Below are 16921 nucleotides of genomic sequence, written 5' to 3' on the forward strand. Positions count from 1 at the left end.
TGGAACTTGGAGCTGGAGAGTCAAATCTCTCTGGTGATTCCAAGTTAGGTTGGTATATAAAAACCTAATTGGCAATATTGAATTAAAATAAAGATTATGGACCTTTCCCATGGACTCTCTTCTAGAATCCTGACACCACTAGCTTGCTAACTGATTAACTGATTCATCAATTAGGTTAATTATAACATTTAGCTGCTGCTTGTACTGAAGACATGGCACCAGAAGAGAACTGAAGTCCCTGTCTTCTAGTTTTTAACACATCAGGAAATTCTGCAAAACAGGTAAAGTAAATCCATTCAAGTTTTCATTTTATGTTAATGAGCTTATGGAAGAATGACCAACATCTGCAACTATCACTCCACAGCTCCCAGCTGGTAGCCCACTGGAGCTCAGCAGGTGTGATCCGGGCCAGTACTTGGAGGGGAGACTCCTGGGAAAGCTAAGGCTGCTGTTGGAAGAGGTGCTAGTGGGGCCAGCAGGCCACCTGTGGTCTGTGTGAGTCCTAATGCCCCAGTATAGTTATGGGGACACCATACTGTAAAAAAGAGATGCCGTCCTTTGGATGAGACATTAAACCACTGTCCAGACTGGTCCCTAAAAATCCCAGTGCATTTCTCAAAAAGAATAGGGGTGTTACACCGATGTCCTGGCAAAAATTCCCCATTGGCCTTTACCAATCATGGCCTCCTAATAATCCCCATCTATGAACTGGCTTCATCACTCTGCTCTCCTCCCCACTGCCCCACCTCCCCATCACCTGTAAAGAGTGTCCAGAAAAGAGCCATATTAAGCATACGTAATGAGTATTAATCATATTCCTCTTCTCTGTAATTGTTCCCTTCTTGTTATGAGACCCAGAAGAACAGACAGCCCTTCCTGGAACAAGCTGTTTGACAGGTGATGCTCTGAAGAGAAGCCGAAGCAAAACCACGCTGGCAGTCTGAAGCACAGGCGCGGTGACACAGGCATGAGAACTGAGCACTGGGGTAACCGGCGAGGCTTAGCACTGGGGATTCCTCGGCACACACAGCTTGTACTGCGTGCTATAATTAGGGAAGTTAAACCCGACGGTGCTTCACACAACACTACAAGTATCTCCCCGGACATGTGTGCGATGCCTTCGTTAGAGAAAATCACAGGAGCCCGCCATCATAAAAACAAAGTGCCTTGTTTTCCAATCCCGTACTAAATCAGCATCCCCCCACATGTCTCTTCTTCAGACAGGCAGGGGGAGTGTCTGCCACATGGCAGCATGCATGCCTGGGATTACTTCTAGTTACTGCATTTTTCCATCCTGGGCTCCCATTGTCTAAACTTAGACCAGGTATGCATCGGAGCCAACCGCGCCGGAGTATAAAACCAACGGGCTCATTTTCGCTGTGTGTTCAGGGGCGCACGGCACAGAAGGAAGGAACAGCATCGTTATGGTAAGTGCCCCGCTCCATCGCTCCCTTCCGTGTGGGTCTTAGGGTGGTCCGGGATGGGTTATTCCTAGTTCTGCAGCTCCAACATGTCAGCAGAGCCGATATCCGGCTGCCAGGAAGCGAACTCGGGATCTCAAGCTTCGCACGCTGTGCCGTTTGTGCGATAAGCTCTTCGACTGGTCTTCAGGGGGTTTTCTGCGAAATCACCTCCTTTCCCGCCTTGATCTGAACAAAAGAGCGTGTCAGAAAAACGGGCCGCGCGGTGGCGCAGTGGTCAGCGGTCAGCGTTGCTGTCTCCCAGCGCCAGGCCCCAGGCCCCGGGCCCCGGGCTCGATTCTGGACCTGGGGTGCTGTCTGCGTGGCGTTTGCATGTTCTCCCCATGTTTGCGTGGCTTTCCTCCAGTGTCTTCTCTGCAATGGACCAGGGTGTACCCTGTCCTGTGGGTCCTGTCCAGGGTGTACACTGTCTTGTGGGTCCTGTCCAGGGTGTACCCTGTCTTGTGCGTCCTGTCCAGGGTGTACCCTGTCTTGTGCCCAGTGCTCCCCAGGACAGGCTCTGGCTCCTGTGTGACCCTGAACTGGATAATCGGATACTGATTGGGATGTGATGATGATATGAGACAAACAGATCAGCCTGGGGGCTGGCATGGCACGTTGCTAAGACACAGGACCTGGAGGGAAGTCTTTCTCATGGCAGAAGGGCAGAAGGTGAAGGTGGCCCAGTCAGTGCCCGCAGGATTTCGGATGAATCTGCAGATGTGCCTTCCCAGGCGTTCGTCAGGACAGACTGGAGACAGTGAGGAGCGAGCAGAGCCGCCTGTGTCATTCAGCATCCTGCTCCTCATCACGCCATTTTGATCTCTGCCCACCAATGCCTTAATCCAGTGAACGATGTTTACAATAAGCCATGTTAGACCATTTGGTTTCACCACAGGTCCTAAAAGACTCCGAGACGTACATGATTAAATTACCATCCAGTTCCTCAATATGAATCCTTAAAAAGAACAACTTTCCCAGAGAAGTAAATATGAATATGAAGATGATAAACTGGGAGGGTTTCTTGAGTGAAGAAACAGGTGAGGAGGTCAAACAGATGAGCTGGAGAGTCGTGGTTTATACTCCCCCGTTACATTCCAACGCGTAACAGTCCAAATTGTTTCACAAACAGGAGAAAGAAAGGAACAAATTGTAGAAGAAAGATACTCTCACTTTGCAAATTCAGAATTTCTCTTTGGCCAAAATACGGTCAAACCTTTACATAACAACAGCTTCTAATCTGGATTTTGAAAATTAAAAAATGCACAGTATGCACTAATGAACTATAGTTGACCCTTGTTCAATAAAAACATGGTTGAGAGTCACAGAAAGCACCCTTGCACCTCCCCTCTCTCTCTGATCAACGCTAGCTGTTTTCTGTCAAGTGATTTATTGCCAAAGCAGTTAACTGAAAGTGAAAAAAAGACTTTGGTGGTTCCAGGGAGTAGGTGTCAAGCACAGCTGCCCCACCACTCGTCTCCTCTAACTGATCAGCTGTCATGTCAGGCCGGCCAGAGGTCACATAGTCACAACTTCGCACTTCAAGGGGCCCGAGGGTTTGCAGATAAGACTCTGGAGAATCTGGACAGACAGGGCGGCCAGAGGTGCTCCTCACACACCCTTTTGGTCACAGAGCGACGAGCGGTGTTGGAATTCAGAGAACCGTGCATTCCACATGAACAAAACAAAGCGCATAAATACAGCACTCAGAAGAAATGTTTAAACAGAAGTCAAAATATTATTTGAGCACGTCTACACTTTTGCATTTTTCCAAACCAACATAATTGAGATTTATACAATTTTTGTTTAAAATAGGTGTGCCTTTCTTTTTAATACCAGTGAATGCTCATTGAGTTTTTTTCTTTTTAATTATCTTTGATAGTAAGTTCCTTATCAATCAGCCCCCTAATTAGTTAGTGTTAGACCGTAATGCAGAAAATAAAATAATCCTGCACTACACTGCAGTCATTAATGTATTTACACTAAAAAAGAAGGAAACAAAAGGGTTTTCAAGACACGTACTTTAGCCTGTTTCCTCTAGTGTTAAAAGTTCAATGAAGGAATTTTCCTTCTAAGGCTCAGGCCTTGTCTAGCTTCCTTCATACCCACAGTATATGAGCAAAGTGACAGCCACTCTCCTCTCCTCCTCCTTCAGGCTCCCAAGAAAGCAAAGAAGAGGGCAGAGGGTGCAAGCTCCAACGTCTTCGCCATGTTTGAACAGTCCCAGATACAGGAGTTCAAAGAGGTGAGCAGAGCAAGGGCCATCAAGGCGTCAGGAACCAACTACTGTTAGAAAGAAAAGTCAACTTCTTTAGACATCGACGACAACCAGCTTGAGAAATCTCCCTGGAAGATCTCGCATCCAGTTCGAAGTGCGCTGCATTCTGACGCATTTGTAAAGGTCATCGCATGTCAGCCGGCACTGCGGGCTGTGTGGAGGTCAGTGGCCACTGTGAGCTGTCACAGCCCCACATGCCAGACCTGCGCAGCCACAGCAAGCACCAAGCTTGCTGTCTGGAGCCTGGTCCCCTGGCGTAAGGGGTCTGACTGCACGTCCAAGTCCCAGTGAATAACCACCAGCTACAGCTTCTATTAGGTGCTGAGCCCTGTCACACACACCAAGACAGTGAAGCATGTGGATCAGCTAAAAATGTGGATCGAGCTGTCTGTCGGTCATTGCCAACAACACCCCAGTCCTCCCTCATGCAACTCTTCTCCTCCAGGCTTTCACCATCATGGACCAGAACAGAGACGGCTTTATCGACAAGCAGGACCTGAGGGACACCTTCGCTGCTCTGGGTAACAGCGCTCTTACACACACACTCCCAGACACACACTTCACACACTGTTCCAGTGGCTCATTCCCCTCCTTCCCCTGCTGCTCTGCAGTGAATGAGCAGTGTATGTGTGTGTGTGTGCTCTGCAGTGAATGAGCAGTGTGTGTGTGTGTGCTCTGCAGTGAATGAGCAGTGTGTGTGTGTGTGTGCTCTGCAGTGAATGAGCAGTGTGTGTGTGTGTGCTCTGCAGTGAATGAGCAGTGTGTGTGTGTGTGTGCTCTGCAGTGAATGAGCAGTGTGTGTGTGTGTGCTCTGCAGTGAATGAGCAGTGTGTGTGTGTGTGTGCTCTGCAGTGAATGAGCAGTGTGTGTGTGTGCTCTGCAGTGAATGAGCAGTGTGTGTGTGTGTGCTCTGCAGTGAATGAGCAGGGTGTGTGTGTGTGTGCTCTGCAGTGAATGAGCAGGGTGTGTGTGTGTGCTCTGCAGTGAATGAGCAGTGTGTGTGTGTGTGCTCTGCAGTGAATGAGCAGTGTGTGTGTGTGTGTGCTCTGCAGTGAATGAGCAGTGTGTGTGTGTGTGCTCTGCAGTGAATGAGCAGTGTGTGTGTGTGTGTGCTCTGCAGTGAATGAGCAGTGTGTGTGTGTGTGTGCTCTGCAGTGAATGAGCAGTGTGTGTGTGTGTGCTCTGCAGTGAATGAGCAGTGTGTGTGTGTGCTCTGCAGTGAATGAGCAGTGTGTGTGTGTGTGCTCTGCAGTGAATGAGCAGGGTGTGTGTATGTGTGCTCTGCAGTGAATGAGCAGGGTGTGTGTGTGTGCTCTGCAGTGAATGAGCAGGGTGTGTGTGTGCTCTGCAGTGAATGAGCAGGGTGTGTTTTGCTCTGCAGGGCGGCTCAACGTGAACAACGAGGAGCTGGAGGACATGCTGAAGGAAGCCCCCGGAGCCATCAACTTCACCGTCTTCCTCACCATGTTCGGAGAGAAGCTCAAAGGTCAGGATCAGTCTAGAAACATCTGTATAGTGCCAGTGTTGAGGTCAAATTTAACACATGTAACCTTTCACTACTTGTATAGTGAATCATAGACAATGAATCGACTCATCGGGCAGCACAGTTAACATTGCTGCCTCGCTGTGATGGGCACTGGGTTCAGTTTCAGACCTGGGGTGCTGTCTGTGTGGAGTCTGGAGAATCTCCCTGTGTTTCTTCTGGGAGAATTGGCCCTGGTGTCAGGGTGTGTGTGCGTGTCCTATGATGGACTGGTGTCCTGTCTAGGGTGAATCCCACTGTTGCTTGCTGGGATAGACCACAGCTTTCCCGCGACACTGAATTGGACGAAGCAGTTAGAAAATGGATGGATGTGTACGTTGGACCATACAGTGCTGCAGGTCAAGGACAGAGGACTGGAGATTAAATTATGAGGTTTATTTTTCCACCCAATAGTGTCCCTGACCTGGAAGTACTGACTGGTGAGACTGGTAGTATGGTGTCACAGAAATGTCTCAATAATCTTGTTCTGAACTGCAACATGGCATAGTTTACGACTGATCTTTGTGTTGCAACACATCCATTTTAAGACCTTTGTGTTAGAGGAGAAAACTGCATTCTAGAGTGAGGAAGAAATACCTGTAAGAATAGAAGAGTAAGAATCTGTAATCTACACTTCACAGGTAGTGACCCAGAGGAAACCATTCTGAATGCCTTTAAAATCTTCGACCCAGACGCCAAAGGTCATATCAACGCTGAGTAGTAAGTACTCAAGTTTGCCCTCTAGTAGTGAGAGCAAAACACAAGCCCAGCCCCAGAGCATTCAGTCCTATGGTTTGCTATTAAACATTTGTTTTCTTTACTTGTGTAGATTTGGACAAAACTATTTTCAACAACATGATTTCTGCAGTGCACAGTAATCACACTTTTTTAAAACATAAAATCACAAAAATACTTGAACATTTAAAATAATTATGGTTATTAATAATTAAATACACCATCTCATACCAGGAGGGCAATGCATAGGTTTTGCAAAACTCTGGTTTATAGAAGACACAATGGCTGTTCATTGCCCTTTAAGCAAGGTTTATGGTGCTGTATTAATAAATACTAGAAAGACAGGACACTAAAAACAAACTACCCTGTAATTTCCCATAATGCTGATGCAAGAGTTGTTGGAAATGGCCAGCGGGAGGAAAAGAAAAGAACATCTGGAATAGTCTAACCCATCAGAAATAAATTTGGACTTAAAATATGCCTCTTCACACTGCTTGAAAAGAATACAATTAGCATCTGCAGCAGAGGCCCATTATAGAGCAAGTAACTGTAGTGATGATGGCACAGGTGTCCTCAGCACATGGGGGCGGTACTGTGCTCAACCCACTGCGCAGGGCACTTCCTCCCGAGTCTGGCCAGTGGTCCAGGTAGAACAGCCAAGAGATGAGTTACAGCGTTTGACACAGATGGCCCCAGCGCTGTAGAAGAATGTTAAACTAACCTGATCTAGAGTACTGTTTTTACTGACCATCTGATCGTCTTGTTGCCTTCCAGCATCAAACGCATGCTGATGACTCAAGCGGACAAGTTCAGTGCAGAGGAGGTGAGTCCGCTACAGAAAGACAAATGTGCCCAGGGAGGGAGGTTTTGACATAGGGCACAGAGACAGAGGGGGCCCCAGGTCCTAGGAATTCGTGAGTGCTGTCAGGACACAGGCCAGGCAAACTGAACCAGTGTCTCTGACCCATTTGGACTCTCCTGGAAGAGACTGCTAAAAGCAGTCATCCATCGAGCAGTTCCAGGAACAGACACCAGGGAGAGCTTAGTTGTTGCAGACGAATGTAGACAGGGAGTGGAATTGGAGGGCTGGGCTGTCTGCAGGGCTCTGGGTCTCATTTAACAACAGGGAGTGGGTGATTCGTCCGTGCAGAGAGACCAGAAACGGGCTGGTTAAGTTTGTCAAACTCAGGACAAAGAGGAAATTCCAGTTGTTCTTGAAGCTGTGTGATCCAGATGTTTTGGGTACAGCTGGAAGTGATAAAACTTTTGCACTCCAGATGGGCGAAAACTTCCAGCAAGTTTGGATGAGAGCCAGCAGGCATCAGACGGCAGATTTGAGAGCAGTAGTATTGAAAACACTGACACCTTGTATATTTTGTCAGCATAACTCAGAGAAGCTGTACTAGTTAAGGAGCACAGGCCAACAAGACATGAACTTGCAAGTAGAGCTTACACCAGATAAAGCTAAAGTAAAGTACTTGGTTTTAATACCACAATCCTCAAGCTTGTAGGAGTACATGCTGGAAAAGGCTAAACTATTACGCATCTATGACAAATTAAAAAATTATACAGTACAATATTAAAATGTTACAGTTCAGTGTTCTATCAGAGTAATAAGTATATTACAGTAATGACAACCGCAGTAAATATGAAAGAGTGAAATAAAATCACATAGTTAATCACTTCCTAGTTTAAACACCAAATGTTATAACATAAGAAACAAAGTTTTTGATCTTTAAATCAGACACATAGCCAGTCACAGACTGAGTTTTTCTCTTATGCAGGAACTGAATTCCCACTTCTCCACAGTGCTCTGTCAAAGGGTGATCACACTCCTTTTCCCTTCGCTCTTTGATTCAAAATACAAAAAGAAGCTGAAAAAAGTAACAAATAAACCCTCAGAAAAGACCCACAGTGACTTTTCAGAAAACAGCAATGCAATGTCTGGCTTCCCAGCCAGCTGACCATCATTACAGAAATACCGGGTTCCTTTAGGACCAGCTACTTCACTGATGGGTCATGTGATTGTAGCAAGCCATTTTGCTGTCAACAGAAATCACACACAATCTGCTGCCTTTCCACAGGCATGTGTGAAGCAAATGACAAATGGATAGGGTGTGGACGGGCCACTTTTTTATTGTATGCTGGCCTTCTGGCCCTAATAAAGCAGAGCTCCCAAGAACTCCCAACCAATTCAAGTACTGTACTCAATCAGCAAGAAACCTCATTCCAGTACAGACCTCTGTCCAGAGTGCTGTGTGAGCTAAACAACCTGTGTGCTCCATGTTGTCCCCAGACAGCAGGAGAAATACTCCCCTTACAAGCAGTAACTGCTGTTCTCTCAGCAACAGTGTTGCCTTGTTTCGGCCCCAAGACTAGAGCTGGGTGTCAGAGATGCTGGACTCTCCAGCAGATCACCAGACGCTGTGTCTTCTACAGGTGCAGCAGATGTTCTCTGCATTCCCCCCTGACGTCTCAGGGAACCTGGACTACAAGAACCTGTGTTATGTCATCACCCACGGGGAGGAGAAGGACCAGGAGTGAACAGGAAGTGAGGTCAACCCAGCAAGTGTGACATCACATCCCATGTGACCCTCTGAAATGTAAATAGTGCCATCTGGCAATAGTGCCAGGGTAAACAAACTTTTTTTTAAAAAATGTAAGCATGTTCCTTTCAAACCCCGGTCTTTTCACTGCACGAATAAACTTTTTTTCAGACAATCTGCAAGACTTTCCTCTTCACCACTTCAAGATGTCTCAACAGCTGACAATGTACATGTGCATTTCAGTTATTGCCTGTCTTTGTAAGGTGTTTTTTCTATTTTGGTTCTTAGTTGCTGACACTTCAGCTGGGTCTCTTCAACAAGGGTTGCAATAAATCGCACCATGTAAACTAGTGAGCAACTATTTGCAACTTGTTGGACACAGATGCAGCAACATCTGCAGTAAGTGATTAAATTGTCAGCCAATCACCTCTCAGGGCAGTGTTCCAGTCAATCCTGTTTCCCAGTATTTTTCCAAACAGAATAATGTAAAACAAATCATGCTTGTAGCATCACTGAGCTGTTAATGTGGAACGAAAAAATAACGTTGACATATAAGGCTTTTTTCTCCTTCAATGTTTCTATATTAGGCACACTGGTAGTTTACTTTGTGTATTTGAAGTATTCTTTCCATTTCATGACTGGTTGCTAAAAGCTATATGTTGCATAACAGCCAAGCTATACAACAAATATCATGCAGTTTGATGTACCATGAAAACAGCCCCCCACTATGATTTTATTAGCACAAACATTTACTTTTGCAGAGTCAAAAAAAACCTTGAAGGCACACACTATGTACAGTACAATTCATGGTGGTGTCTTGATGGGCTACATGTGAAATGCAGAACTATTAAAATTACTGTTGACGACAGAGGTTATGCTAACAGTGTTTTACACCAGAGCAGGAACCCACTGTATTCAAAGCAACTTTAAATCAAACTGCTTTTCTCAGAAATTGTGCATTATGCTGCAATGGGCGAGCAGTTTGTGGTTTTGCCGAGTGTTACAACATGCCTGGTGCTCAGTGGATTGGCTCTGAAAAGTCTGTGCTCCAGATGTAGCAGTTCGTTGTGAAACCACTGTGTGAACTCTGTACATCTCATTTAGACGTCAAAATACAATTTCCATATGCCTTCTGTGTTTCACATGATCAGTGTTTTTGCTTTTGTGGTTTTCCATCTATTTCATTTAGACATGTTTACAGTGGTTGAAATTATTTTATAAAACCTTCTGCACATTTACTTACAGGCTATGTGGATGTCACACAGGCTGTATAATTAAGTCAGTTTTAGACTTTAAATTAGTCTAAAACAGATTATGATCTAAGCCTACCTTTAACTTTATGACAGATTTCGACTAATTCAAATAAATTAAGCATACAAATGTGCCTAGGTCAGTTTCAAGGCAGACTGTATTCAGTATTGTGGTTCTGCCTTGTAGCCTGATCTCGTCTCAGCAAGGCAGGACCTGCTCAGCACTGTGGTGTCTTACTCTGGCACTTGAACGGCCCCATTGTGAGGCTGCTGGTGCAGAAAGTCTGCTACCTGTCACCCAGTGGTGGATGAAGTAGGTCCTCTCCTGAATTTAAGCATTTCAGATCCTTTGGGATGGAAAGGGCAATACCAATGCAAACCATCATATTTAGTTTGAATTCTTATTTATCTTAATATAGTCTGATTTAACCAGCATAATAGTATCAAAGAGACTACATTAATAAATCTTTCTTTCTGATCATAACTTGATAACCTAAACTCTAACACATACTGAAGCCTCTGCTGTGATAAATACTGCATTATTACAGATACTTTCATAACTGTTATATCTTTTGGAACAAAAGCTGTGAACAAGAATATATATATACAAGAATATTATAGTATCACAGGTAACCTACAGTACATTGGCTACATTTCAGTCTGATCGAGGTGTTCTTCTGCCTGCACAGTGTGACCCTGACTAGGTATTTGGCACTGAGAGCCACAGCTCATGGCTGCTTTCCTCGAGACCCAAGGCAGGGGTCAGTGAAGCCCCTGCAGGCATGAGGTGAAACAAGTCGTGCAAAAAAGTCATACAGACACAAGCACTCTCCCTCTTTCACACAGATTTATTGGTGTGTCGCTGTTCCCGCTGAGCCACACTGCGCTCGGGAAAAAACGTCCATCCGCCTCTCTCCCGATACAGACCCACATCCGAACACAAAACACCCCGGCCGAGAGCGCGAAGCCACCTGGTGCACACAGGCACCGTCCTGCGGAGCGTCGCTCCAGCCAGGGCTCTCAAACACAAAGGTCACGAACCGATTCACATTCAGTTACACGGAAATAAGTGCAGATAAAAACACAACCCATATTTACACATATTCCACTGTAATCAGCACCCAGGACAGCACATACAGTACAAGGCAGCAACATGATGAAATTCCTCATCTGCCTTTCCTGCCCGTCAAGAATTTCAGCGAGAATGATATTGATATAAGGTAGAGAATGATATTGCAAAGTATGCCTTTTCAATACTTAGCCCCTGACTGTTGTAACTATCTCCTAATATTCTTCTAACTTCATCAATTTTAAAAATTTTAAAAATAACTATATTCTGAAGGGCTGTAAGCAGTAAACAAATGTGAGATGAGAATCACATTTCTTATCCATCAGTGCTACATTGGGTTCCAGGATTGATGTTGACCAAGCAGGTCAGTGACTTAACACCCAGGGCTGTCTGCTGTAAGGACACTCACTATCAGTTTCTAAACAACGCCTCCTCATGTGACAGGTTTTTTACAACAACACATCAGCATGAGTAATCATTCCTTGTCTTACATGAGACTGAAGCTCTCTAACTGATGGCCAATCCATGTAGGCTAACCTAAACCATAGCTCCTAAGGCTTTTTCTTCTTCCTGGAAGGAGGTTGGAATTATCTTCATACTCTTTTGGTATGAATGACCACCTGAAACTATTTTTTAAAAAGCAGTATTCTTATACTGGCTACGATAGTCTGACGTACTTTAATGCTGCGTTAAAACCACTGAAGCAAAACAAAGAGAGTTACTCTGGGCTGCTAACTGCACTGTACATGACATAAGGTATGCTAACTATATTTCAACAGCTAAAGCTACTTGAAAAAGCACTAAAGACATTGCTTAAACAGTTGTACGTTATGTATATCTATAAATGAGGATATCCTTGTGAAAAGCCTCCTGGCTTTATCGAAGACTATTCTTTTTGGTTGACACCCCCAAATTATCAGACACCCCTGTGATGTGGGAATCTTCATCACAGAATATAGGAATCTAGTAACAGTAAAGCACTATGTCCCTACTCACCCCCTTCTCATCCCCAGCCTGGTAGGTGTCCTGAGTATTCACTCACTGCCCCACCCCTCCCACCTGAACTAGTCCCGCCCCCGCCCCCGCCCCTGCCTGTCCTGGGCACCTGCACTCCTGCTTCCCTGGAGAAGGGTGGAAAGGAGATCGCTCCACCCCCCCCTCTTGGTTCTCGTGGAAACGGCAGGAGACTGGGCGGAGTCTGTAAGGACATCCCATCCAGAGCCGGGCTCAACGGTGACCCCTGCAGGGAGACGCTGGGTTAGCAGGAGACCGAATATGCACAAATAGCAGAAAAAATAAAACACGCAGGTTGTGTTCCTAAATGAAAAATAATGTTTTCAAGAGAATGAAAACATCTTTACATTTACATCTACATTACATTTTTTTTAACGCCTTAATTTCCCTTCGGAATCAATAAAGCTTGATCATTCAAGAACTGATTCATGAATAACATTATACAAGAATGTAAGTAAAACTTTTTACTCAGTAGTGTTAATGTCTGTGCAAGTGTGTACCAGGGACACAGTATGAACGCAATTTTGTTTTTGAGGTTTCTCAGTTCAGCAGCACAGTAGTGCAAATTCTCATTTAAGCACGAATCCTGTTTAAGATAAAGTAACAATATACCCCCTGCTGGTAGGGGTGTGAATTGCATCTCTCTCTTCCTTCCTCACCATAGACTCCATTCATGTGCTCCAGGATGAGAACCCTCTCAGCTAGGATCTTCAAAGCCTCTCGGATCTGCTGCACTCCCTCCACCTTCCGAGAGAGGAGCAGGATTTCACTGGCGTATTCTTTTAAGGCCAAAGCAAACGGTCTGAGAACACTTCAGGGTTGTTCAAACAGCACACGAGTTTGGCGAATTCATGCTAGAAACTGCTGCACAAAAGAGCAGCCAGTGAAGTGTTTGAAATGAATGGTGAACTCTTACAAATCACAAACCTGGCCACTTGTTTCACAAGTCCTTTCACTATTCATTTAATCTGGGTCTCCTGGAAACTCTTATTAGATCAAGGTCTCAGCCTCCTTCCCTCACCTCTGACTCTCCTGGCTTCCCTGGTTCCCCCGGCTCTCCCTTCGGACCTGGGTCACCCTGCAAACACAAGCACTTCGTCAGCTCAGGCACCCCAGGGGTACCATGCATACTGGAGGGAGGACCACGTCCGATGAGACAGCAGCTCTGTTCTCAAGCACCTCTGCAGGCAGAGCTCTAACCCCCTGACGTCATGTGTGGGCCAAACCAGTAGCTAGGCAGGTCCACTTTCAGGCCATGAAGGCCCATGGGGAATGGGGGGCAAGGGCCACCATTTGTCTTGACCGTCCGACACTGGAGGTGGAGGTGATGGGGTCAGCATCACGCTCCGGCCTGCCTATTACCTCCGGAAGGATTAACACCCGGGTACTTGTTTGGAAAGCAGGCTGAGTGGACCTGGGAGCCGTCTGGAAGGAACTAGAGCAAGCTCCATCACTTGTCCCTACCTGGGATTGACCTTCTGGTCAGGTAACTGGGCACCCTTGCCGTCTAAGCTACCACAGCTCCGGGCCAAACCAGTAGGCGACTATAATAGAGATTCCCAATTGAGCGACTGGCTGGGCTCTAACGGGGTAGGAATGGGATTGGCCGACCCCAGGATCTCCTGTGATTTGCCAGGGAACTGGGGGCTGGCAGTGACTCCAGAGGGGGACACGCCACACTTCACCCAGCACTGCCTCTCCTGTTGGGCGCTGCGGAGCTCACAGCTCGTCAAGTGCTGGCGAGGCGGGTGACAGTGGAGGCACAGGTGCTGCACTTGCAGAGTCCAATATTATTTACTGAACAATTGGAGAATACAGATTGGGTTGGGATAAGATAAAAAATGGGTAATTCCACATTTAAAATGGATTAAAAAAGTAATCCAATATCTCTGGTTTATCTTCAGCATGACTCTGTGTCTGCATGTTTATGAGAGGGGCTTGAGATCTGAGCTTGTGGTTTACTCTGCAGATGGAGAAGGCTGGGATACTCACTGGCTGTCCCCGTTCTCCCGTGAATCCAGGAGGACCCTGTAAGAAGTGGAAAACCCCCATCAGCGGAAATTAACGCATTTTTCCTTTCTTCTAAATGGCACAGTACCCAGCCAGAAGTAAAACCATACTCAAACAGGATGTGGCTTGTTGTCAGGTCTTCAAAAATGAAGTATTCCAGAGCTACGACTGAGCTGGTTTTTGAAGTGGCTGACCTGAGCAGTTCTTCTCACACACCTGTGATCAAAGAGTTCCTTCTCCTGGGGTTCCCTCAGAGCTGTCCGTGACTGGGGTCACACGGTAGCCTGTTTGTTTGTGGGGGGGTGGGGGGTGGGAGGTAATGCTTTTACAAGAGCTCTCACTGGGGAAAACATGGTCTCCCAAGCAAACTGTTCGAAAGCGTCCCGTATAAGCCACAGACACACACAGGAGGCCCTGGAGCTGGGCTTCAGGTCTCTATCCTTCAGGTCTCAGGAGACAGCTTGTTAGAGAGATGCAATAAGAAGGTTCCCAGCTGTGTTCTCACCCTTTCTCCTGGGTCTCCTCTAGGGCCTGGCTCCCCTACCTGGCCTGACTGCCCCTCCTCAGCCTGGAAGAAACAGAGGAGCCACATCAGACACGTGTCCAAAACCACCCTGAGAACCTGGGGCAGGCTGATGTTCATGTCGAAAGTGGATTTCGCTTAGAGATAGACCACATCTATACAGTATTTTAGAAAATTCAGAGCTTCCAATTCTTTTAACATCCATACCTGCCCAAACTGGGATTTTCCACGGCCGTACAGATCGAGCCCGAGAGACCCATTGCACTGCAGGCAGCTGTGAGCACATGTGTGCTGCTCTGAAGTACAGCGCCTTGCAAACATCTTCAGACCCGTCCTATGGTGTCCCACTTTGTGAGATTACCAAATGACACATACCCATTTTTAAAATGAATATTTCATTGAAAACCTGAATGCTCAAAATGAAGACTTTTAAGTGTAAGGGGTCTTATAGTAAAATTATTTACTTTAATTTCAATTCAATTATCTAAATGATTAATTTCTAAATCAATAGACTTCTGTTTAATGCACAAATATGTAAAAGATAATCAGAAGTAAACTAGAGGATTGTCTGCATGGCTAGGGGATAACCAACATGGAATTAGAAAGGTAATTCTCACTTAACTTGCTAGAGTGTTTTAAACAAATAGGAATGGACACTGCATATGATATGGTATAGATAGAGTTTCAGAAGGCTTTCGTAAAGGTCTTCATAAGAGGTCTTCATGTGGAAACTGCAGGCAGTTGGCATTCAAGGTAAAGCATGCACTTGGATTAAGACAAACTAATTGTATCAGTGTAGTAGTAGTCGAGTATTACTAAGCAGAATGCATACATAAGGGGTGAAAAATCAAACTGGTGTGATGTCATCATTGGAGGACCTCAGGGTTCATGTTCCACTGCCGATTCTGAAGAAATGTGCTGATTTGACTTTGTCAATACTGTACCTTTGATGATTTTGACGTTTGTATCACATCTGAACTGGCCAGAACATTTTAGGAGCAGGGATTAAGCCCTTTCAACCAGTCTATATCTGATGTTGAGGAACAAGTAAAGGTTTATTCCATGCTGAAAAGAGAAGAGACACAAGTTTTGGCCGTGAAGCCTTCAGGTGTGGTAAGGTGTGACACCTGGAGAAGGCTCCACAGCCGAAACCTTGTGTCTCCTTTCTTTTCAGCATGGAATAAACCTTCACTTGTCCCATTGCAGCCTGTGCATGCTGACGCAGCTCCCTGCTTGAACTATATCTGATGTAGCTTTTCGACCAAGAATTATTTTGAGATCGCTATTCTCCGAGCAAATCAAAGCAAATCAACTCGATGTGGCTGCATGTGTGTTATATCACACTGCGCTGGAAAGACTCTTGTCCCCATGCCTGGGCTGCGCTCTGGGAGGGGGGCAGGTCACGGTACTCACATCTCGGCCAGGCATTCCTGGTAATCCGGGGGGCCCCACTGGGCCTGGGGGGCCTGAGAGACAAGGAAGCAGTGGAAAGTAAGATTACAATGAGATTCCAGACTAAGTCAAGGGACTTAGAGCCTAATAACTTTCAGTTCAATTATAATCTTTTAAAAAAAAATAGATAAACCATTTTGTTATATCCTCCTGAATTTTGGGATAGCCAATTATATCTGGGCCTGGTGCCACAGGCCCTGCAGCTGCACACAGGGGAAGGAGAGGAAGTGCCTCTGAGCCGGTGAGGTGTCACAGAGAGCCCTGGCTGACTGATCCCACCCCACCTGGGGCAGAACCTGGGCTTGTGGAATCAGGCAGTGATCCTCGAACCTGTGACCATAGACAGCACTGGGGCCTGTGCCTTTACCAGTTGAGCCAGTGCCAGTTCAATTAGAAAGATTGGAAATTGATCTACTTTTAAATTGGTTTGAAAAAGCATAGAACTCTATTCTATTTAATACACGGCACGTGCGATACATCTTTTCTCACCCAGGTGATTGGACTGTCCTTCACATAAGAGCATGTGTTGAATTTAAGAATGCAGCACAATTACATGGTAATCTGAAACCCACTTTAGCTGTTTAACAGTGAGTAATCCAAAACACAACACACATCAAAACAGAGAACATTTGTTTTGAACACAGTAATGCAGCTGGGGAGGGGATCCATTTCAATTAGGCTTCAGTCTAGCCTCTTTCAAATGCCCTTTCATTGATTGGGTCCTGCTGTAACTGCTCGTGTTTCCTGTGTAATGAGTATAAACCCGAAATAAAGTGTGTGGCAAGGAATCAGCTTTCAGCTCGATCCCCATAGGAGAATCTTGGGAATGTCAGGCTCAGGGAGACCTGAAGTGCTGAGGAAGGTCCTGAGAAACGCACTGCCGAGGCCACCGTGCTTCAGACTCCAGTGGCTGGAGGAAGAGCACTGTCTGCCGTGCTGGTTTACGATTTTTTTTTGTCATTTTATTACAAGGCTTTTCATAAATGTCACCCGGTTTCAACTCTCAGAAATGATCAGCTAATACTGTAGGTAGCACTGTGCTGACGTGTTCAAGCGCCCAGC

The 16921-nt window shown here is 45.9% G+C and overlaps 2 protein-coding genes across 3 annotated transcripts in view; one reads left to right on the forward strand and one right to left on the reverse strand.

Annotated features, from left to right (window-relative positions):
• The first annotated feature begins 1316 nt into the window (after positions 1–1316).
• On the forward strand, positions 1317–8716 carry LOC102688000 (myosin regulatory light chain 2B, cardiac muscle isoform). Its single transcript, XM_006640808.3, has 7 exons — positions 1317–1427; positions 3616–3705; positions 4184–4259; positions 5120–5224; positions 5902–5980; positions 6770–6818; positions 8435–8716. Exons 1-7 carry the CDS (start codon positions 1425–1427, stop codon positions 8537–8539), a joined length of 507 nt encoding a protein of 168 aa, XP_006640871.2. The 5' UTR covers positions 1317–1424; the 3' UTR covers positions 8540–8716.
• Positions 8717–10619: 1903 nt separating this feature from the next.
• LOC102697584 (collagen alpha-1(XXVI) chain) overlaps positions 10620–16921 on the reverse strand; it is a 37653-nt gene continuing 31351 nt past the window's right edge. For both annotated transcript variants that reach the window (XM_069184477.1, XM_015367826.2), the window contains exons 9-14: positions 15821–15873; positions 14390–14452; positions 13867–13902; positions 12896–12952; positions 12534–12618; positions 10620–12100 (exon numbers count right to left, since the gene is read on the reverse strand). In XM_069184477.1, the coding sequence (XP_069040578.1) occupies positions 11925–12100; positions 12534–12618; positions 12896–12952; positions 13867–13902; positions 14390–14452; positions 15821–15873 (470 nt within the window). In that variant the 3' untranslated portion in view covers positions 10620–11924. The remainder of the gene's footprint in view (positions 12101–12533; positions 12619–12895; positions 12953–13866; positions 13903–14389; positions 14453–15820; positions 15874–16921) is intronic.

Source organism: Lepisosteus oculatus, chromosome 26 (genome assembly GCF_040954835.1).
Source record: "Lepisosteus oculatus isolate fLepOcu1 chromosome 26, fLepOcu1.hap2, whole genome shotgun sequence".
NCBI lineage: Eukaryota > Metazoa > Chordata > Actinopteri > Semionotiformes > Lepisosteidae > Lepisosteus > Lepisosteus oculatus.

What these genes read in the sequence shown, in the direction of transcription:
- LOC102688000 (XM_006640808.3), top strand. An exon ending in GGACACCTTCGCTGCTCTGG is followed by an intron (nt 4,260 to 5,119) that starts GTAACAGCGCTC and finishes TTTGCTCTGCAG; the next exon opens with GGCGGCTCAACGTGAACAAC. An exon ending in GGTCATATCAACGCTGAGTA is followed by an intron (nt 5,981 to 6,769) that starts GTAAGTACTCAA and finishes GTTGCCTTCCAG; the next exon opens with CATCAAACGCATGCTGATGA.